At 48.3% G+C, this 16,972-nt stretch overlaps 1 protein-coding gene across 1 annotated transcript in view; it reads left to right on the top strand.

The window, feature by feature from the left end:
• The window catches only part of LOC144674952 (uncharacterized), a 63,888-nt gene that overhangs the window by 23,786 nt on the left and 23,130 nt on the right, over positions 1 to 16,972 (top strand). The window contains exons 7-8 of the mRNA XM_078536047.1: positions 5,298 to 5,417; positions 6,662 to 6,832. Of these exons, the coding sequence (XP_078392173.1) occupies positions 5,298 to 5,417; positions 6,662 to 6,832 (291 nt within the window). The remainder of the gene's footprint in view (positions 1 to 5,297; positions 5,418 to 6,661; positions 6,833 to 16,972) is intronic.

Genomic DNA, 16,972 nt, shown 5'->3' with positions numbered 1-16,972 from the left:
CCTCCCTTCCATTTCCTGATTTACAGCTGTTTCCGGGATGTTCCTTGTGTCCTCTATAGTGAAGACTGAAGCAAAATACCTGTTCAATTCATCCGCCATCTCCCTACTTTCCATTATCAATTCCCCAGACGCACTCTCTATTGGACCAAAGCTCACTTTGTTAACTCTTTTCTTATTTAAATATCACAGAATCAGAATCACAGAATCACACAGTGCAGAAGAGGCCCTTCGGCCCATCAAGTCTGCACCAACACGTGAGAAACACCTGACCTACCTACCTAATAATCTATAGAAACTCTTACTCTCTGTCTTTATATTACTAGCTAGTTTTCTCTCGTACTCTAATTTTCCCTTCCTTATTAATCTTTTTGTCATTCTTTGCTGTTCTTTATGTTCTTTCCAATCTTCTGACCTGCCACCCGCCTTTGCACAATTGTATGCTTTTTCTTTAAGTTTGATCCTGTCTTTAGTTAACCACAGATGGTGGGCCCTCCCCTTGGGATTTTTCTTTCTCATTGGAATGTATCTATTCTGTGCATTCTGAAATATCCCTTTAAATGTCTGCCACTGAACTTTCATTGACATATGCCTTAACCTCATTTGCCAGTTGACTTTAGCTAGCTCTGCTTTCAGGCCCTCATAATTACCCTCATTTAAGCTTAAAATACTAGCCTTGGACACACTTGTTTCTCCCTCAAAATTAATGTAAAATTCAATCATATTATGATCGCTGCTACCTAGGGGTGCCTTCACCAGGAGGTTATCAATTAATCCTATCTCGTTGCTAAATACCAGGCCTTGTATAGCCTGCTCTCTGGTTGGCTCCAGAACGTGCTGTTCTAAGAAACTATCCCAAAATCATTCTATGAGCTCCTCATCTAAGCTACCTTTGCCCATTTAATTTTTCTATTCTGTACGTAGATTAAAATCCCCCATGATTATTGCTGTACCTTTCTGGCAAGCTCCCATTATATCTCGTTTTATACTCTGTCCGACTGTGTAGTTACAATTATGGGGCCTGTACACAATCCCACAAGTGGCTTCTTGCCTTTATCATTCCTCATCTCAACCCAAACCGCTTCTACATCCTGGTTTCCGGAATGTAGGATATCCCTCTCTAATGTGCTAATTCCATCATTAATTAACAGAGCCACCTCTCCACCTTTTCCTAACTTCCTGTCCTTCCTAAGTGTCACATACCCTTCAATATTCAGGTCCCAATCTATGTCATCCTGCAGCCATGTCTCTGTAATGGCTATCAGATCATACTTAATTATTTCTATTTGCGCTATCAGTTCATCTGTTTTGTTTCAAATGCTACTTGCATTTAGATACAGAGCCTTTAGTTTGTTGTTTTAAGTCTGTTTTTCATTAATACTATATTAATACCTATCTCTCTTGCCTTCTCTCTACCCTTTGGTGTACCACATCTTCCCAAATTTGAACCCTTGCCCCCACTATTCAGTTTAAAACCCTCTCTACTTCCCTAGTTAGGCGGCTCAAGAGGACACCAGTCCCAGCACGGTTCAGGTGTAGACTGTCCCAACGGTACAGATCCCACTTTCCCCAGTACTGGTGCCAGCGCCCCATGAACCGGAACCCACTTCTCCCACACCAGCCTTTGAGCCACACATTCATTTCTCTAATTTTATTTGTCCTATGCCAATTTGCACGTGGCTCAGGTAATAATCCAGAAACTATTACCTTTGGGGTTCTGCTTCTTAATTTGGTGCCTCGTTCCTCATACTGGCTACGCAGAGCCTCCTTCCTCATCCTGCCTATGTCGTTGGTACCTACATGGACCAAGACCACTGGATCCTCCCCCTCCTACTGCAAGGTCCTCCCTCGCCCTGAGCAGATGTCCTGAACCCTGGCACCGGGCAGGCAACACATCTGTCTGGACTCTCGCTGTTTGCTAAAGAGAACCGTGTCAATCCCCCTTACCATACTGTCCTCTAGAACCACTACATTCCTTTTTACTCCCCCCCATTTGGATGGCTTCCTGTACCACAGGGCCGGCGTCAGTTTGTTCATCCACCCTGCAGTCCTATGTGGATGAGCAAACTGTGGAAACCTATGTGGAAAATTGCCCAGGTATGTCCTGTACACAAAAAGCAGGACAAATCCAACCCGACCAATTACCGCCCCATCAGTCTACTCTGGATCATCAGTAAAGTGATGGAAGGGGTCATCAATAGTGCTATCAAGCGGCACTTGCTTAGCAGTAACCTCCTCACTGATGTCCATTTTGGGTTCTGCCAGGGCCACTCAACTCCTGACCTCATTACAGCCTTGGTTCAAATATGGACAAAAGAGCTGAACTCCCGAGGTGAGGTGAGAGTGACTGCCCTTGACATCAAGGCAGCATTTGACCGAGTGTGGCATCAAGGAGCCCTAGCAAAACTGGAGTCAATGGGAATCAGGGGGAAAGCTCTCCGCTGGGTGGAGTCATACCTAGCACAAAGGAAGATGGTTGTGGTTGTTGGAGATCAGTCATCTCAGCTCCAGGACATCACTGCAGGAGTTCCTCAGGGTAGTGTCCTTGGCCCAACTGTCTTCAGCTGCTTCATCAATGACCTTCCTTCCATCATAAGATCAGAAGTGGGGATGTTCGCTGATGATTGCACAATGTTCAGCACCATTCATGACTCCTCAGATACTGAAGCACTCCATGTCCAAATACAGCAAGACTTGGACAATATCCAGGCTTGGGCTGACAAGTGGCAAGTAACATTTGTGCCACACAAGTGTCAGGCAATGACCAACTCCAACAAGAGAGAATCCAATCATTGCCCCTTGACATTCAATGGCATTACCATCACTGAATCCCCCACAATCAACATCCTAGGGTTACCATTGACCAGAAACTGAACTGGACTCACCATATAAATACTGTGGCTACAAGAGCAGGTCAGAGGCTAAGAATTCTGCAACGAGTAACTCTCTTCCTGACTCCCCAAAGCCTGTCCACCATCTACAAGGCACAAGTCAGGAGTGTGGTGGAATACTCCCACCTTGCCTGGATGAGTGCAGCTCCAACAACACTCATGAAGCTTGTCAGTGTCCAGGACAAAGCAGCCCACTTGATTGGCATCCCATCCACAAACATTCACTCCCTTCACCACCGACGCACAGTAGCAGCAGTGTGTACCATCTACAAGATGCACTGCAGAAATTCACCAAGGTTCCTTAGACAGCACTTTCTAAACCCATGTCCACTACCACCTAGAAGGACAAGGGCAGCAGATAGATGTGAACACCATCACCTGGAAGTTCCCCTCCAATTCATTCACCCTCCTGACTTGGAAATATATCGGCCGTTCCTTCACTGTCGCTGGGTCAAAATCCTGGAACTCCCTCCCTAACAGCACTGTGGGTGTACCTACACCACATGGACTGCAGCGGTTCAAGAAGGCAGCTCACCACCACTTTCTCAAGGGCAACTAGGGGTGGGCAATAAATGCTGGCCCAGCCAACGAAGCCCACATCCCGTGAATGAATTAAAAAAAAATCCCCACTCTCATCCTGACAAGCTGAGAGAGAGGCTCACACCCCTGCCCTCTGGGTCCCCTTACCTGCCTCACTCGCAGTCACACCCTCCTGGCCCTGGCCACTGACCAAATCAGAAGACCCTATCCTAAGTGGTGTGACCACTCTGAAGAAGGGTCATACGGACTCGAAACATTAACTCTGTTTTTTCTCTCTACAGGTGCTGTTAGAACTGCTGAGTTTTTCCAGCATTTTCTGATTTTGTTGGTGTGACTGCCTCCTGGTTCAAAGCGTCCAGGTAACTTTCCCCCTCCCTGATGTGTCGCAGTGTCTGCAGCTCAGCCTCCAGCTCAACGTCTCTGAGCCGAAGTTCCTCGAGCTGCAAACACTTCTTGCAGACGTGTTTGCCTGGATCACAATGTTATCCAGGAGCTCCCACATGCTGCAGCCTTGACACATCACCTGTCCTGCCCTTAATGCGTTTTAAATAATTATGTAATTATATTAATCACTTATTTATGTTACTTTCTTATATATTTTATTAACTTTACCACCAAATTGTGCACTTTTTTAAACCTTAGGGATAGAATAGAACTTACCCACTTACCAGATGTTCACCAAACAGCTAGATCCTTCCCTTGTAGTAGAGCAAGAACCAATTCCTTTGGGGTGAGATCCCCTCTCATCGAACTCCAAGTCTTCACTCAGCTGGTCAGCTGCACTCCGTTTGAATGGTGGAGCAAGCTCGATGGGCTGAATGGCCTACTCCTGTTCCTATGCTCTCAATCTCAGATGTAACAGCAACCACTGATCCAGCATTAGTTGACAGAGTTTCAAACTTCTCTAGTGTTTCCTAATCTCACTCCTGACAGGCCTGACTCTAATTTTTAGACTTTGCCCCATAGCCTCAGCACCTCCCCCCGCCCCCCACCCCCAAACCGAGGAAATAGATTCTCTCTCTCTGTCCATTTACTTTAATCATTTTTAGCATCTCACAGAGTCACAGGATTATTACAGCAGAAGTGTCTGAACCGGCTTGCCAAATGATTAATTCCCTTAGTGCCATTCTCCTGCCTTCTCCCTGTAACCCTGCACATTCTTCCTTTTCAGATAACAGTCCAATTCTCTTTTGAAAGCCTTGACTGAATCTGCCTCCCCCATACTCTCAGCGCATCCCAGATCCTAACCACTCGCTGTGTGCTAATGTTTCTCCTCGTGTCTCCATTGCTTCTTTTGCCAATTACCTTAAATCTGTGCCCTCTCGTTCTCAATCCTTCCACCAATAGGAACAGTTTCTCCCTATCTACTCTGTCCAGACCCCTCATGATTTTGAATACCTCTATCAAACCTCCTCTCAGCCTTCTCTTCTCCAAGGAGAACAGTCCCAACATCTCCAACCTATCTTCATAGCTGGAAGTTCCTCATCCCTGGAACCATTCTCATGAACCTTTTCTGCATCCTCTCTAAACCTTCCTAAAGTGTGGAGCCCAGAACAGGACACAATACTCCAGTTGAGGCTGAGCTAGTGTTTTTTTACGAGTTTAACATAACTTCCCAGTTTTTGTACTCTATTCCCTCATTAATAAAGCCCAGGATGCTGTTCAAAGAATGATTTGTTTCTCAGGTTTGTTCCCAGTCGTGTTCAGGGGATTACTCGTAACTCCAGGCCATCCTGGAGGGTTGGCAACCTCTAGGTCAGCCCAAAGCCTTGCTGTACGTTCTGCCAAGAGGCTGCGGAATTGTCACTAACTATTGTCACCTCAGGATCCCGTGGCTCGGATTTCTAACCTCTGACCTACTTCAATCAGATCTCGGATACAGTGACTGAGCATTCCAGCATTTTCCAGGACAAGCTGGAGGCAATGGAGGAGGAGCTTCACAAAGCGGAAAAGCAAGCAGGCAGCAACATCAGCGTACCTGTTCCTGCGGTAATGCTTCCCACGCGGTGTCTCTTTCTTTCTCTCGCTCCCTCTCTCCATGTCACTGTCTTATTGCTTGTACCTTCTCCAGTTCCTGCAACACTACCCAGTGAATTATCACATGGTGTATATAAAGCACAGCTATCACTGTGTATTCCTCATATGTTATCCCATATAGATACCCTGTGTCTCTCTCAATATATTTTCTCTTGTGTATGTCAAACTGTATAGCTTTTGGCATCTGTTTGTATATAAGTCACTTTGTATGTGTCTGTCTCTGTATGCTTCTGACTGCCTGTGTGCTTTTATCTGTCCCTGCATGTTTCTCTGTTTCCCCAAATGTTGTGTGTCTCTGTCTCTCCAGTTGCCTGGCTGTTCTGTGCTCCCTGTGTCTCTGACTCCCCAGTCATCTCTCTCTCTCTCTCTCTCTCTCTAAAGTAGGAAGTATAGTTTTAGATCTTTTGGATAACTGTAGGGTTAACCAAGTGTTTGAATGTACTTGTGTAGTTTTAACTGTGAACAAAGCTAAAGTCATGGGGTTAAAATTAAGGCTTGGAAGGGGAGCTAAGGGTCATGGATGATGGGCCACACTGACAGACACCCCACCTGAATTGCTGATCCAGTACAGTCCATTTTGCACCCGCTGGTGTTGAATCTTGACCCTCATGTTTCAGATGGGGAAAGTTTTTACACTTTGCAGACAGTGGCAGTGCTACTGCAGTCCTGATGATAGTGCTGGTGAGCATTTAGAGGCAGCACTGACACCAGCAGGATCCATATTGTATTGTAACCCTATTACTGAAAACCACAAAACCTCATTCATTCATTCTGCAGGACAGACAGGCTGTTATTCCCCTTGGCAAGATTCAATATATGTACTTCACATTGGACTCAAAGGCATTCCACTCTGTATCTAACCCCGTGCTGTACCTGTCCTGGGAGTGTTTGATGGGGACAGTGTAGAGGGAGCTTTACTCTGTATCTAACCCCATGCTGTACCTGTCCTGGGAGTGTTTGATGGGGACAGTGTAGAGGGAGCTTTACTCTGTATCTAACCCCGTACTGTACCTGTCCCGGGAGTGTTTGATGGGGACAGTGTAGAGGGAGCTTTACTCTGTATCGAACCTCGTGCTGTACCTGTCCTGGGAGTGTTTGATGGGGACAGTGTAGAGGGAGCTTTACTCTGTATCTAACCCCGTGTTGTACCTGTCCTGGGAGTGTTTGATGCTGACACTGAACGAATTCTTCTGCAGGGTGGGAAGGAACGGGAAGTGACCAAAGCAATGGTGAGCAAAGATCAACTCATCCGAAGACGATCATCACAAGTGCAAAAAGCACCCACACCACCTCCTCTGCCGGCGTTCGTCACGATTTTCCAGGGAAGTGACTGGTTTGATAAACTCTTTCCTGAACCAAATGCCAAAGTAAGAATTTAACACCGAAAATTTCTGTCAACAATCTGCTCCTCGGGAGCTCTCTGTCCAATCAAGAGTTCGTTGTCTGTATGTGAGACGTGGGATCTGTCTTAGTGTCAAGATGAGACTGAGACAGAGCTCGTTTTCAGGTGAGACTGAGCTCCTGTCCAGGTGAGACTGGGCTCCTGTCCAGGTGAGACTGAGCTTTGTCTGATTGAGACTGGGCTCCTGTCCAGGTGCGTCTGAGCTCCTGTCCAGGTGAGACAGAGCTCCTGTCCATGTGAGACAGAGCTCCTGTCCATGTGAGACTAGGCCATGATACAGGTGTAACTGAGCTGCTGTCCAGGTGAAGCCGATCTTCTGTCCAGGTGAGAGTGAACTACTGTCCACGTGTGACTGGGCTCCTGTCCAGGTGAGACTGAGCTCTGGTCCAGGTGCGACTGAGCTCATATTCAGGTGAGATTCACTCAAGATCAGGTGAGGCCGATCTCCTGTCCAGGTGAGACTGAGCTCCTGTCCACATGTGACTGGGCTCCTGTCCAGGTGAGACTGAGCTCCGGTCCAGGTGTGACTGAGCTCATGTTCAGGTGAGATTCACTCCAGAGCAGGTGAGACTGAGCTCCTGTCCAGGAGAGGCCAATCTCCTGTCCAGGTGAGACTGAAATCCTGTCCAGGTGATGCTGGGCTCCTGTCTGGGTGAGACTGATCTCCTAGAAGACCATAAGACGTGGGAGCAGAAGTAGGCCATTCGACCCATCGAGTCTGCTCCGCCATTCAATGAGATCATGGCTGACCTGATAATCTTCAACTCCTCTTTCTTGCCTTTTTCCCATAACCTTTGATTCCCTTACTAATTAAAAATCTGTCTATCTCAGCCTTGAATATACTCAACGACCCAGCCTCTACAGCCCTCTGCGGTAAAGAATTCCACAGATTGACAACCGTCTAAGAGAAGAAATTCCTCCTCATCTCTGTCTTAAATGGGCACCCCCTTACTCTGAGATTATGCCCTCTGGTCCTAGACTCTCCCACAAGGGGAAACAATCTCTCAGCATCTACCCTGTCAAGCCCCCTAAGAATCTTATAAGTTTCAATAAGGTTGCCTCTCATTCTTCTAAACCCCAATGAGTACAGGCCCAACCTACTCAACCTCTCCTCATAAGAAAATCCCTCCATACCCGGGATCAACCTAGTGAACCTTCTCTGGACTGCCTCCAATGCCAGTATATCTTTCCTTAGATAAGGAGACCAAAACTGTTCACAGTATTCTAGGTGTGGTCTCACTAGTGACTTGTATAGTTTTAGTAAGACTTCCCTATCTTTATTCTCCATTCCCTTTGAAATAAAGGCCAACATTCCATTTGCCTTCCCTGTTACCTGCTGCACTTGTATGTTAGCTTTTTGTGATTCATGCATGAGGATTCCCAAATTTCTCTGTGCTGTATTTTTCTGCAGTCTTTCTGCATGTAAATAATATTCAGCTCCTCTATTATTCCTGCCAAAACGCATAACCTCACATTTTCCCACATTATATTCCAACTGCCTACTTTTTGCCCACTCACTTAACCTGTCTGTATCCCTCTGAGACTCTTTGTATCATCTTCACCACTTGCCTTCCTTCCTGTTTTTGTGTCATCTGCAAATTGGCGATAGTACATTCACTTCCCTCATCTAAGTCATTAATATATGTGGTAAATAATTGTGGCCCCAGCATTGATCCCTGTGTCACTCTGCTAGTTACAGGTTGCCATCCTGAAAACACCCCCCTTATCCTAACTCTATCTTCTATTAGTTAGCCAATCCTCTATTCATGCTAATATACTACCCCCAACACCATGGGCTCCTATCTTATTAAGTAGCCTTTTGTGTGGTACCTTATCAAACGCCTTTTGGAAATCCAAATATATTACATCTACTGGTTCCCCTTTATCTATCCTGCCTGTTACCTCCTCAAAGAATTCTAATAAATTTGTCAGGCATGATTTCCCCTTCATGAAGCCATGCTGACTCTGCTTGATTATATTATGCATTTCTAAATGCTCTGCTATTACATCCTTTATAATAGACTCCAACATTTTCCCAATGACAGATGTTAAGCTAACTGGCCTATAGTTACCTGTTTTTTGTCTCCCTCCCTTTTTGAATAAGGGTGTTACATTGGCAGTTTTCCAATCCTCTGGGACTTTTGCAGAATCTAAGAGTTCTTGGAAGATTACTACCAGTGCATCCTCTATCTCTGTAGCTACTTCCTTTAATATCCTAGGATGCAACCCATCAGGTCCAGGGGACTTATTGGCTTTTAGCCCCATTCGTTTCCCTGGTACTTTTTCTCTAGTGATAGTTATTGTATTTATTTCCTCCACTTCTTTTTCCCCTTGACTATTTAGTATTTTTGGAATGCTATTAGTGTCTTCTACCGTGAAGACTGAAGCAAAGTATTTATTCAACTCCTCTGCCATTTCCTGGTTCCCCATTATTATTTCCCCCAGCCTCATTCTCTAAGGGGCCTATGTTCACTTTGCCCTCTCTCTTCTTTTTTATATATTTAATAAAGTTTTTATTTTACTTGCTAGTTCACCCTCAAAGTTTATTTTCTCCCTCTTTATTAGTTCTTTGGTCATTTTTTGTTGGTTTTTAAAACTTTCTCAATCCTCTGGTTTACCATTAATCTTTACCACATTGTATGTTTTTTCCTTCAATTTGACACTACCCTTAACTTCCTTGGTTAACCATGTTTGGTTCATCCCCTTCCTAGAATCCTTCTTCCTCACTGGGATAAATCTTTGTTGAGAGTGATGAACTATTTTCTTAAACGTCTGCCATTGTTCATCAACTGTCTTTTCTGCTAAACTCCTTTCCCAGTCCACTCCAGCCAACTCTGCCCTCATTCCATTGTAATAACCCTTATTTAAGTTTAGCACAGTTGTTTCCGACCCAAGTTTCTCACTCTCAAACTGAATGCTAAATTCTACCATGTTATGGTCACTGTTTCCTAGGGGATCTTTTACTCTGAGATCATTTATTAAACCTTAAACCTTACACATTACCAGATCCAAAATAGCCTGATCCCTGGTTGGATCCACAACATATTTCTCTAGTAAACTGTCTCGAATACACTCCATGAATTATTAATCGTGGTTACCCCTGCCAATTTGATTATCCCAATCTACATGAAGATTAAAGTCACCTATGACCCATGATTAATGCACTGCCTTTTTTTTACATGCCCTCATTATGTCCTGATTTATATTCTGTCCTACAGTATAGCTACTGTTCCGGGGCCTATAGACTACTCCCACCAGTGTCGTCTTCCCCTTGTTATTTCTTACCTCCATCCAGATGGAATTCTACATCTTCCGATCCAAGATAATTTCTTGCTATCGTACTTTTCCATCTAACAAAGCTACCCCACCACCCTTTCCTTCCTGCCTGTCCTTTTGAAAAATCATATAACCCTGAATATTTAGTTCCCAGCTTTGATCTCCTTGTAACCACGTCTCCATAATGTCTATAAGATCTTATCCATTAACCTCGACTTGTGCCGTTAATTCATTTATTTTGTTCCGAATACTAAGTGCATTTAAGTAAAGGGCCATTAATTTTGCCTTTTTACCATTTTTTCCCCCTTTGACCCTATTTGCTGCTGTTTTTTTTATGTTTGTACACTCTGTCCCTTCCTGTCACACTCTGAGTTTAATTGCCTAAATAGCTGCCCTGCAATGCTGCCACGTCCTTTTGCTTTGTGAGCCTACGTATCCCCTCTCCAGAACCCTCTCCCCCTCTATTTAGTTTAAAGCCCTCTCTACAGCCCTAGTTATTCGATTCACCAGGACACTGGTTCAAGTGAAGCCCGGCCACCGGAACCGCTCCCTTCTACCCCAGTACTGGTGCCGGTGCCCCATGAACTGAAACCCATTCCTCCCACAACAATCTTACACACATGTAACTTCTTGACATAATTTACCCTAAGCCAGTTTTCCTGTGGCTCAGGTTGCAATCCTGAGATTATTACCTTTGAGGTTCTGCTTTTTAATTTAGCTCCTAACTGTTCACATTCTTTCAGCAGAGCCTCCTTTCTAGTCCTATCAATGTTGTTGGTACCAACATGGACAAAGACAACTGGATCCCTCCCCTCCCATTCCAAGTTCCTCTCCAGCCCTGAGGAGATGTCCTTAACCCTGGCACTGGGCAGGCAACACAGCCTTCGGGACTCCCGCTCACGGCTGCAGAGAACAGTATCTATCCCCCTAACTATACTGTCCCCTCCCACTACCACCTTCCTATTTCCACCCCCATTTGAATGTCTCCCTGTACCAGGGTGCTGTGGTCAGTTTGCTCACCCTCCCAGCAGTCCCCGCTCTCTCCCACACAGCTCGCAAGAACCTCTTACCTGTTGGAGAATTGCAGGAGCCTCGGCTCCTCAAACGCTACCCCCTGGATCCCCAAACCTGCCTCACCTACAGCCACACCCTCCTGTCCCTGATCACAGACCAAATTTGAATTACCTAATCTGAGGGTGAGGCAACTCGTGGAGCAAAGTGTCCAGGTAACCTTCCCCCTCCCTGATGTGGCACAACGTCTGCAGCTCGGACTCCAGCTCCTTAACTCAGATCTGAAGTTCCTCGTTCTGGATGGATCACCTTGGTGTCCAGCATCCCCACATGCTGCAGCAGCAACACATCACCCGTCCTGCCATCACTATCGTATTTTATTTAATTACTTAATTAATTACTCTAGTATCCCTGCACTTTACACTTGAAGAATCTCCCACACTTAACACTTTATTGTAATATTTTTAGACACCAGTATCGATCTTATACTTAACAAGTTATTTATAAGATAAACAGAAAAAAAAAGGTCGAGAGATCCTAAGTTTACTTTAAAGACTAGAAATACTCAACAATCAGCTGCTCTCAACGCTCTTCAATGGTCGCTCGCCTTTCTCTCCGCGCAGCCTTTAATGTCATTCACTCCTCTCGCTCTCTCTCACTGTGAATGGTCCCACTCCTCCTCTCACTCTCTCACTGTGAATGGTCCCACTGCTCCTCTCACTCTCTCACTGTGACAGGCCCCACTGCTCCTCTCACTCTCTCACTGTGACAGGCCCCACTGCTCCTCTCACTCTCTCACTGTGAATGGTCCCACTGCTTCTCTCTCTCTCTCACTGTTAATGGCCCCACTGCTCCTCTCACTCTCTCACTGTTAATGGCCCCACTGCTCCTCTCGCTCTCTCACTGTTAATGGCCCCACTGCTCCTCTCACTCTCTCACTGTTAATGGCCCCGCTGCTCCTCTCACTCTCTCACTGTTAATGGCCTCACTGCTCCTCTCACTCTCTCACTGTTAATGGCCCCACTGCTCCTCTCGCTCTCTCACTGTGAATGGTCCCGCTGCTCCTCTCACTCTCTCACTGTTAATGGCCCCGCTGCTCCTCTCGCTCTCTCACTGTTAATGGCCCCACTGCTCCTCTCACTCTCACTGTTAATGGCCCCACTGCTCCTCTCACTCTCTCACTGTTAATGGCCCCACTGCTCCTCTCACTCTCTCACTGTTAATGCCCCCACTGCTCCTCTCACTCACTCACTGTTAATGGCCCCACTGCTCCTCTCACTCTCTCACTGTTAATGGCCCCACTGCTCCTCTCACTCACTCACTGTTAATGGCCCCACTGCTCCTCTCACTCTCTCACTGTTAATGGCCCCGCTGCTCCTCTCACTCTCTCACTGTTAATGGCCCCACTGCTCCTCTCACTCACTCACTGTTAATGGCCCCACTGCTCCTCTCACTCACTCACTGTTAATGGCCCCACTGCTCCTCTCGCTCTCTCACTGTTAATGGCCCCGCTGCTCCTCTCACTCTCTCTCACTGTTAATGGTCCCACTGCTCCTCTCACTCTCTCACTGTTAATGTCCCCACTGCTCCTCTCTCTCTCTCTCACTGTTAATGGCCCCGCTGCTCCTCTCACTCTCACTGTTAATGGCCCCACTGCTCCTCTCTCTCTCTCTCACTATTAAAGGCCCCACTGCTCCTCTCACTCTCACTGTTAATGGCCCCGCTGCTCCTCTCTCTCTCTCACTGTGACAGGCCCCACTGCTCCTCTCACTCTCTCACTGTTAATGGCCCCACTGCTCCTCTCTCTCTCTCGCTGTTAATGGCCCCACTGCTCCTCTCACTCTCTCACTGTTAATGGCCCCACTGCTCCTCTCGCTCTCACTGTGACAGGTCCCACTGCTCCTCTCTCTCTCTCACTGTTAATGGCCCCACTGCTCCTCTCGCTCTCTCACTGTTAATGGCCCCACTGCTCCTCTCGCTGTCTCACTGTTAATGGCCCCACTGCTCCTCTCACTCTCACTGTAAATGGCCTCACTGCTCCTCTCACTCTCTCACTGTTAATGGCCCCACTGCTCCTCTCACTCTCTCACTGTTAATGGCCCCACTGCTCCTCTCACTCTCTCACTGTGACAGGCCCCACTGCTCCTCTCACTCTCTCACTGTGAATGGTCCCACTGCTTCTCTCTCTCTCTCACTGTTAATGGCCCCACTGCTCCTCTCACTCTCTCACTGTTAATGGCCCCACTGCTCCTCTCGCTCTCTCACTGTTAATGGCCCCACTGCTCCTCTCACTCTCTCACTGTAAATGGCCCCGCTGCTCCTCTCACTCTCTCACTGTTAATGGCCTCACTGCTCCTCTCACTCTCTCACTGTTAATGGCCCCACTGCTCCTCTCGCTCTCTCACTGTGAATGGTCCCGCTGCTCCTCTCACTCTCTCACTGTTAATGGCCCCGCTGCTCCTCTCGCTCTCTCACTGTTAATGGCCCCACTGCTCCTCTCACTCTCACTGTTAATGGCCCCACTGCTCCTCTCACTCTCTCACTGTTAATGCCCCCACTGCTCCTCTCGCTCTCTCACTGTGAATGGTCCCGCTGCTCCTCTCACTCTCTCACTGTTAATGGCCCCGCTGCTCCTCTCGCTCTCTCACTGTTAATGGCCCCACTGCTCCTCTCACTCTCTCACTGTTAATGGCCCCACTGCTCCTCTCACTCTCTCACTGTTAATGGCCCCACTGCTCCTCTCACTCTCTCACTGTTAATGCCCCCACTGCTCCTCTCACTCACTCACTGTTAATGGCCCCACTGCTCCTCTCACTCTCTCACTGTTAATGGCCCCACTGCTCCTCTCACTCACTCACTGTTAATGGCCCCACTGCTCCTCTCACTCTCTCACTGTTAATGGCCCCGCTGCTCCTCTCACTCTCTCACTGTTAATGGCCCCACTGCTCCTCTCACTCACTCACTGTTAATGGCCCCACTGCTCCTCTCACTCACTCACTGTTAATGGCCCCACTGCTCCTCTCGCTCTCTCACTGTTAATGGCCCCGCTGCTCCTCTCACTCTCTCTCACTGTTAATGGTCCCACTGCTCCTCTCACTCTCTCACTGTTAATGTCCCCACTGCTCCTCTCTCTCTCTCTCACTGTTAATGGCCCCGCTGCTCCTCTCACTCTCACTGTTAATGGCCCCACTGCTCCTCTCTCTCTCTCTCTCACTATTAAAGGCCCCACTGCTCCTCTCACTCTCACTGTTAATGGCCCCGCTGCTCCTCTCTCTCTCTCACTGTGACAGGCCCCACTGCTCCTCTCACTCTCTCACTGTTAATGGCCCCACTGCTCCTCTCTCTCTCTCGCTGTTAATGGCCCCACTGCTCCTCTCACTCTCTCACTGTTAATGGCCCCACTGCTCCTCTCGCTCTCACTGTGACAGGTCCCACTGCTCCTCTCTCTCTCTCACTGTTAATGGCCCCACTGCTCCTCTCGCTCTCTCACTGTTAATGGCCCCACTGCTCCTCTCGCTGTCTCACTGTTAATGGCCCCACTGCTCCTCTCACTCTCACTGTAAATGGCCTCACTGCTCCTCTCACTCTCTCACTGTTAATGGCCCCACTGCTCCTCTCACTCTCTCACTGTTAATGGCCCCACTGCTCCTCTCACTCTCTCACTGTGACAGGCCCCACTGCTCCTCTCACTCTCTCACTGTGAATGGTCCCACTGCTTCTCTCTCTCTCTCACTGTTAATGGCCCCACTGCTCCTCTCACTCTCTCACTGTTAATGGCCCCACTGCTCCTCTCGCTCTCTCACTGTTAATGGCCCCACTGCTCCTCTCACTCTCTCACTGTTAATGGCCCCGCTGCTCCTCTCACTCTCTCACTGTTAATGGCCTCACTGCTCCTCTCACTCTCTCACTGTTAATGGCCCCACTGCTCCTCTCGCTCTCTCACTGTGAATGGTCCCGCTGCTCCTCTCACTCTCTCACTGTTAATGGCCCCGCTGCTCCTCTCGCTCTCTCACTGTTAATGGCCCCACTGCTCCTCTCACTCTCACTGTTAATGGCCCCACTGCTCCTCTCACTCTCTCACTGTTAATGGCCCCACTGCTCCTCTCACTCTCTCACTGTTAATGCCCCCACTGCTCCTCTCACTCACTCACTGTTAATGGCCCCACTGCTCCTCTCACTCTCTCACTGTTAATGGCCCCACTGCTCCTCTCACTCACTCACTGTTAATGGCCCCACTGCTCCTCTCACTCTCTCACTGTTAATGGCCCCGCTGCTCCTCTCACTCTCTCACTGTTAATGGCCCCACTGCTCCTCTCACTCACTCACTGTTAATGGCCCCACTGCTCCTCTCACTCACTCACTGTTAATGGCCCCACTGCTCCTCTCGCTCTCTCACTGTTAATGGCCCCGCTGCTCCTCTCACTCTCTCTCACTGTTAATGGTCCCACTGCTCCTCTCACTCTCTCACTGTTAATGTCCCCACTGCTCCTCTCTCTCTCTCTCACTGTTAATGGCCCCGCTGCTCCTCTCACTCTCACTGTTAATGGCCCCACTGCTCCTCTCTCTCTCTCACTGTGACAGGCCCCACTGCTCCTCTCACTCTCTCACTGTTAATGGCCCCACTGCTCCTCTCTCTCTCTCGCTGTTAATGGCCCCACTGCTCCTCTCACTCTCTCACTGTTAATGGCCCCACTGCTCCTCTCGCTCTCACTGTGACAGGTCCCACTGCTCCTCTCTCTCTCTCACTGTTAATGGCCCCACTGCTCCTCTCGCTGTCTCACTGTTAATGGCCCCACTGCTCCTCTCACTCTCACTGTAAATGGCCTCACTGCTCCTCTCACTCTCTCACTGTTAATGGCCCCACTGCTCCTCTCACTCTCTCACTGTTAATGGCCCCACTGCTCCTCTCACTCTCTCACTGTTAATGGTGCCACTGCTCCTCTCACTCTCTCACTGTTAATGGCCCCACTGCTCCTCTCCCTCTCTCACTGTTAATGGCCCCACTGCTCCTCTCGCTCTCTCACTGTTAATGGCCCCACTGCTCCTCTCGCTCTCTCACTGTTAATGGCCCCACTGCTCCTCTCACTCTCACTGTTAATGGCCCCACTGCTCCTCTCACTCTCTCACTGTTAATGGCCCTACTGCTCCTCTCACTCTCTCACTGTTAATGGCCCCACTGCTCCTTTCACTCACTCACTGTTAATGGCCCCACTGCTCTTCTCACTCCCTCACTGTTAATGGTGCCACTGCTCCTCTCACTCTCTCACTGTTAATGGCCCCACTGCTCCTCTCACTCTCTCACTGTTAATGGCCCCACTGCTCCTCTCGCTCTCTCACTGTTAATGGCCCCACTGCTCCTCTCGCTGTCTCACTGTTAATGGCCCCACTGCTCCTCTCACTCTCTCACTGTGAATGGCCCCACTGCTCCTCTCACTCTCTCACTGTTAATGGCCCCACTGCTCCTCTCACTCTCTCACTGTTAATGGCCCCACTGCTCCTCTCACTCTCTCACTGTTAATGGCCCCACTGCTCCTCTCACTCTCTCACTGTTAATGGTCCCACTGCTCCTCTCACTCTCTCACTGTGAATGGCCCCACTGCTCCTCTCACTCTCTCACTGTTAATGTCCCCGCCGCTCCTCTCACTCTCTCACTGTTAATGTCCTCACTGCTCCTCTCACTCTCACTGTTAATGGCCCCACTGCTCCTCTCACTCTCTCACTGTTAATGGCCCCACTGCTCCTCTCACTCTCTCACTGTTAGTGGCCCCACTGCTCCTCTCACTCTCTCACTGTTAATGGCCCCACTGCTCCGCTCACT

Source organism: Cetorhinus maximus, chromosome 3 (assembly GCF_964194155.1).
Source record: "Cetorhinus maximus chromosome 3, sCetMax3.hap1.1, whole genome shotgun sequence".
Taxonomy (NCBI): Eukaryota; Metazoa; Chordata; class Chondrichthyes; order Lamniformes; family Cetorhinidae; genus Cetorhinus; species Cetorhinus maximus.
The sequence above is the reverse complement of the archived record's forward strand: the minus strand, read 5'-3'. Positions and strand labels throughout refer to the sequence as shown.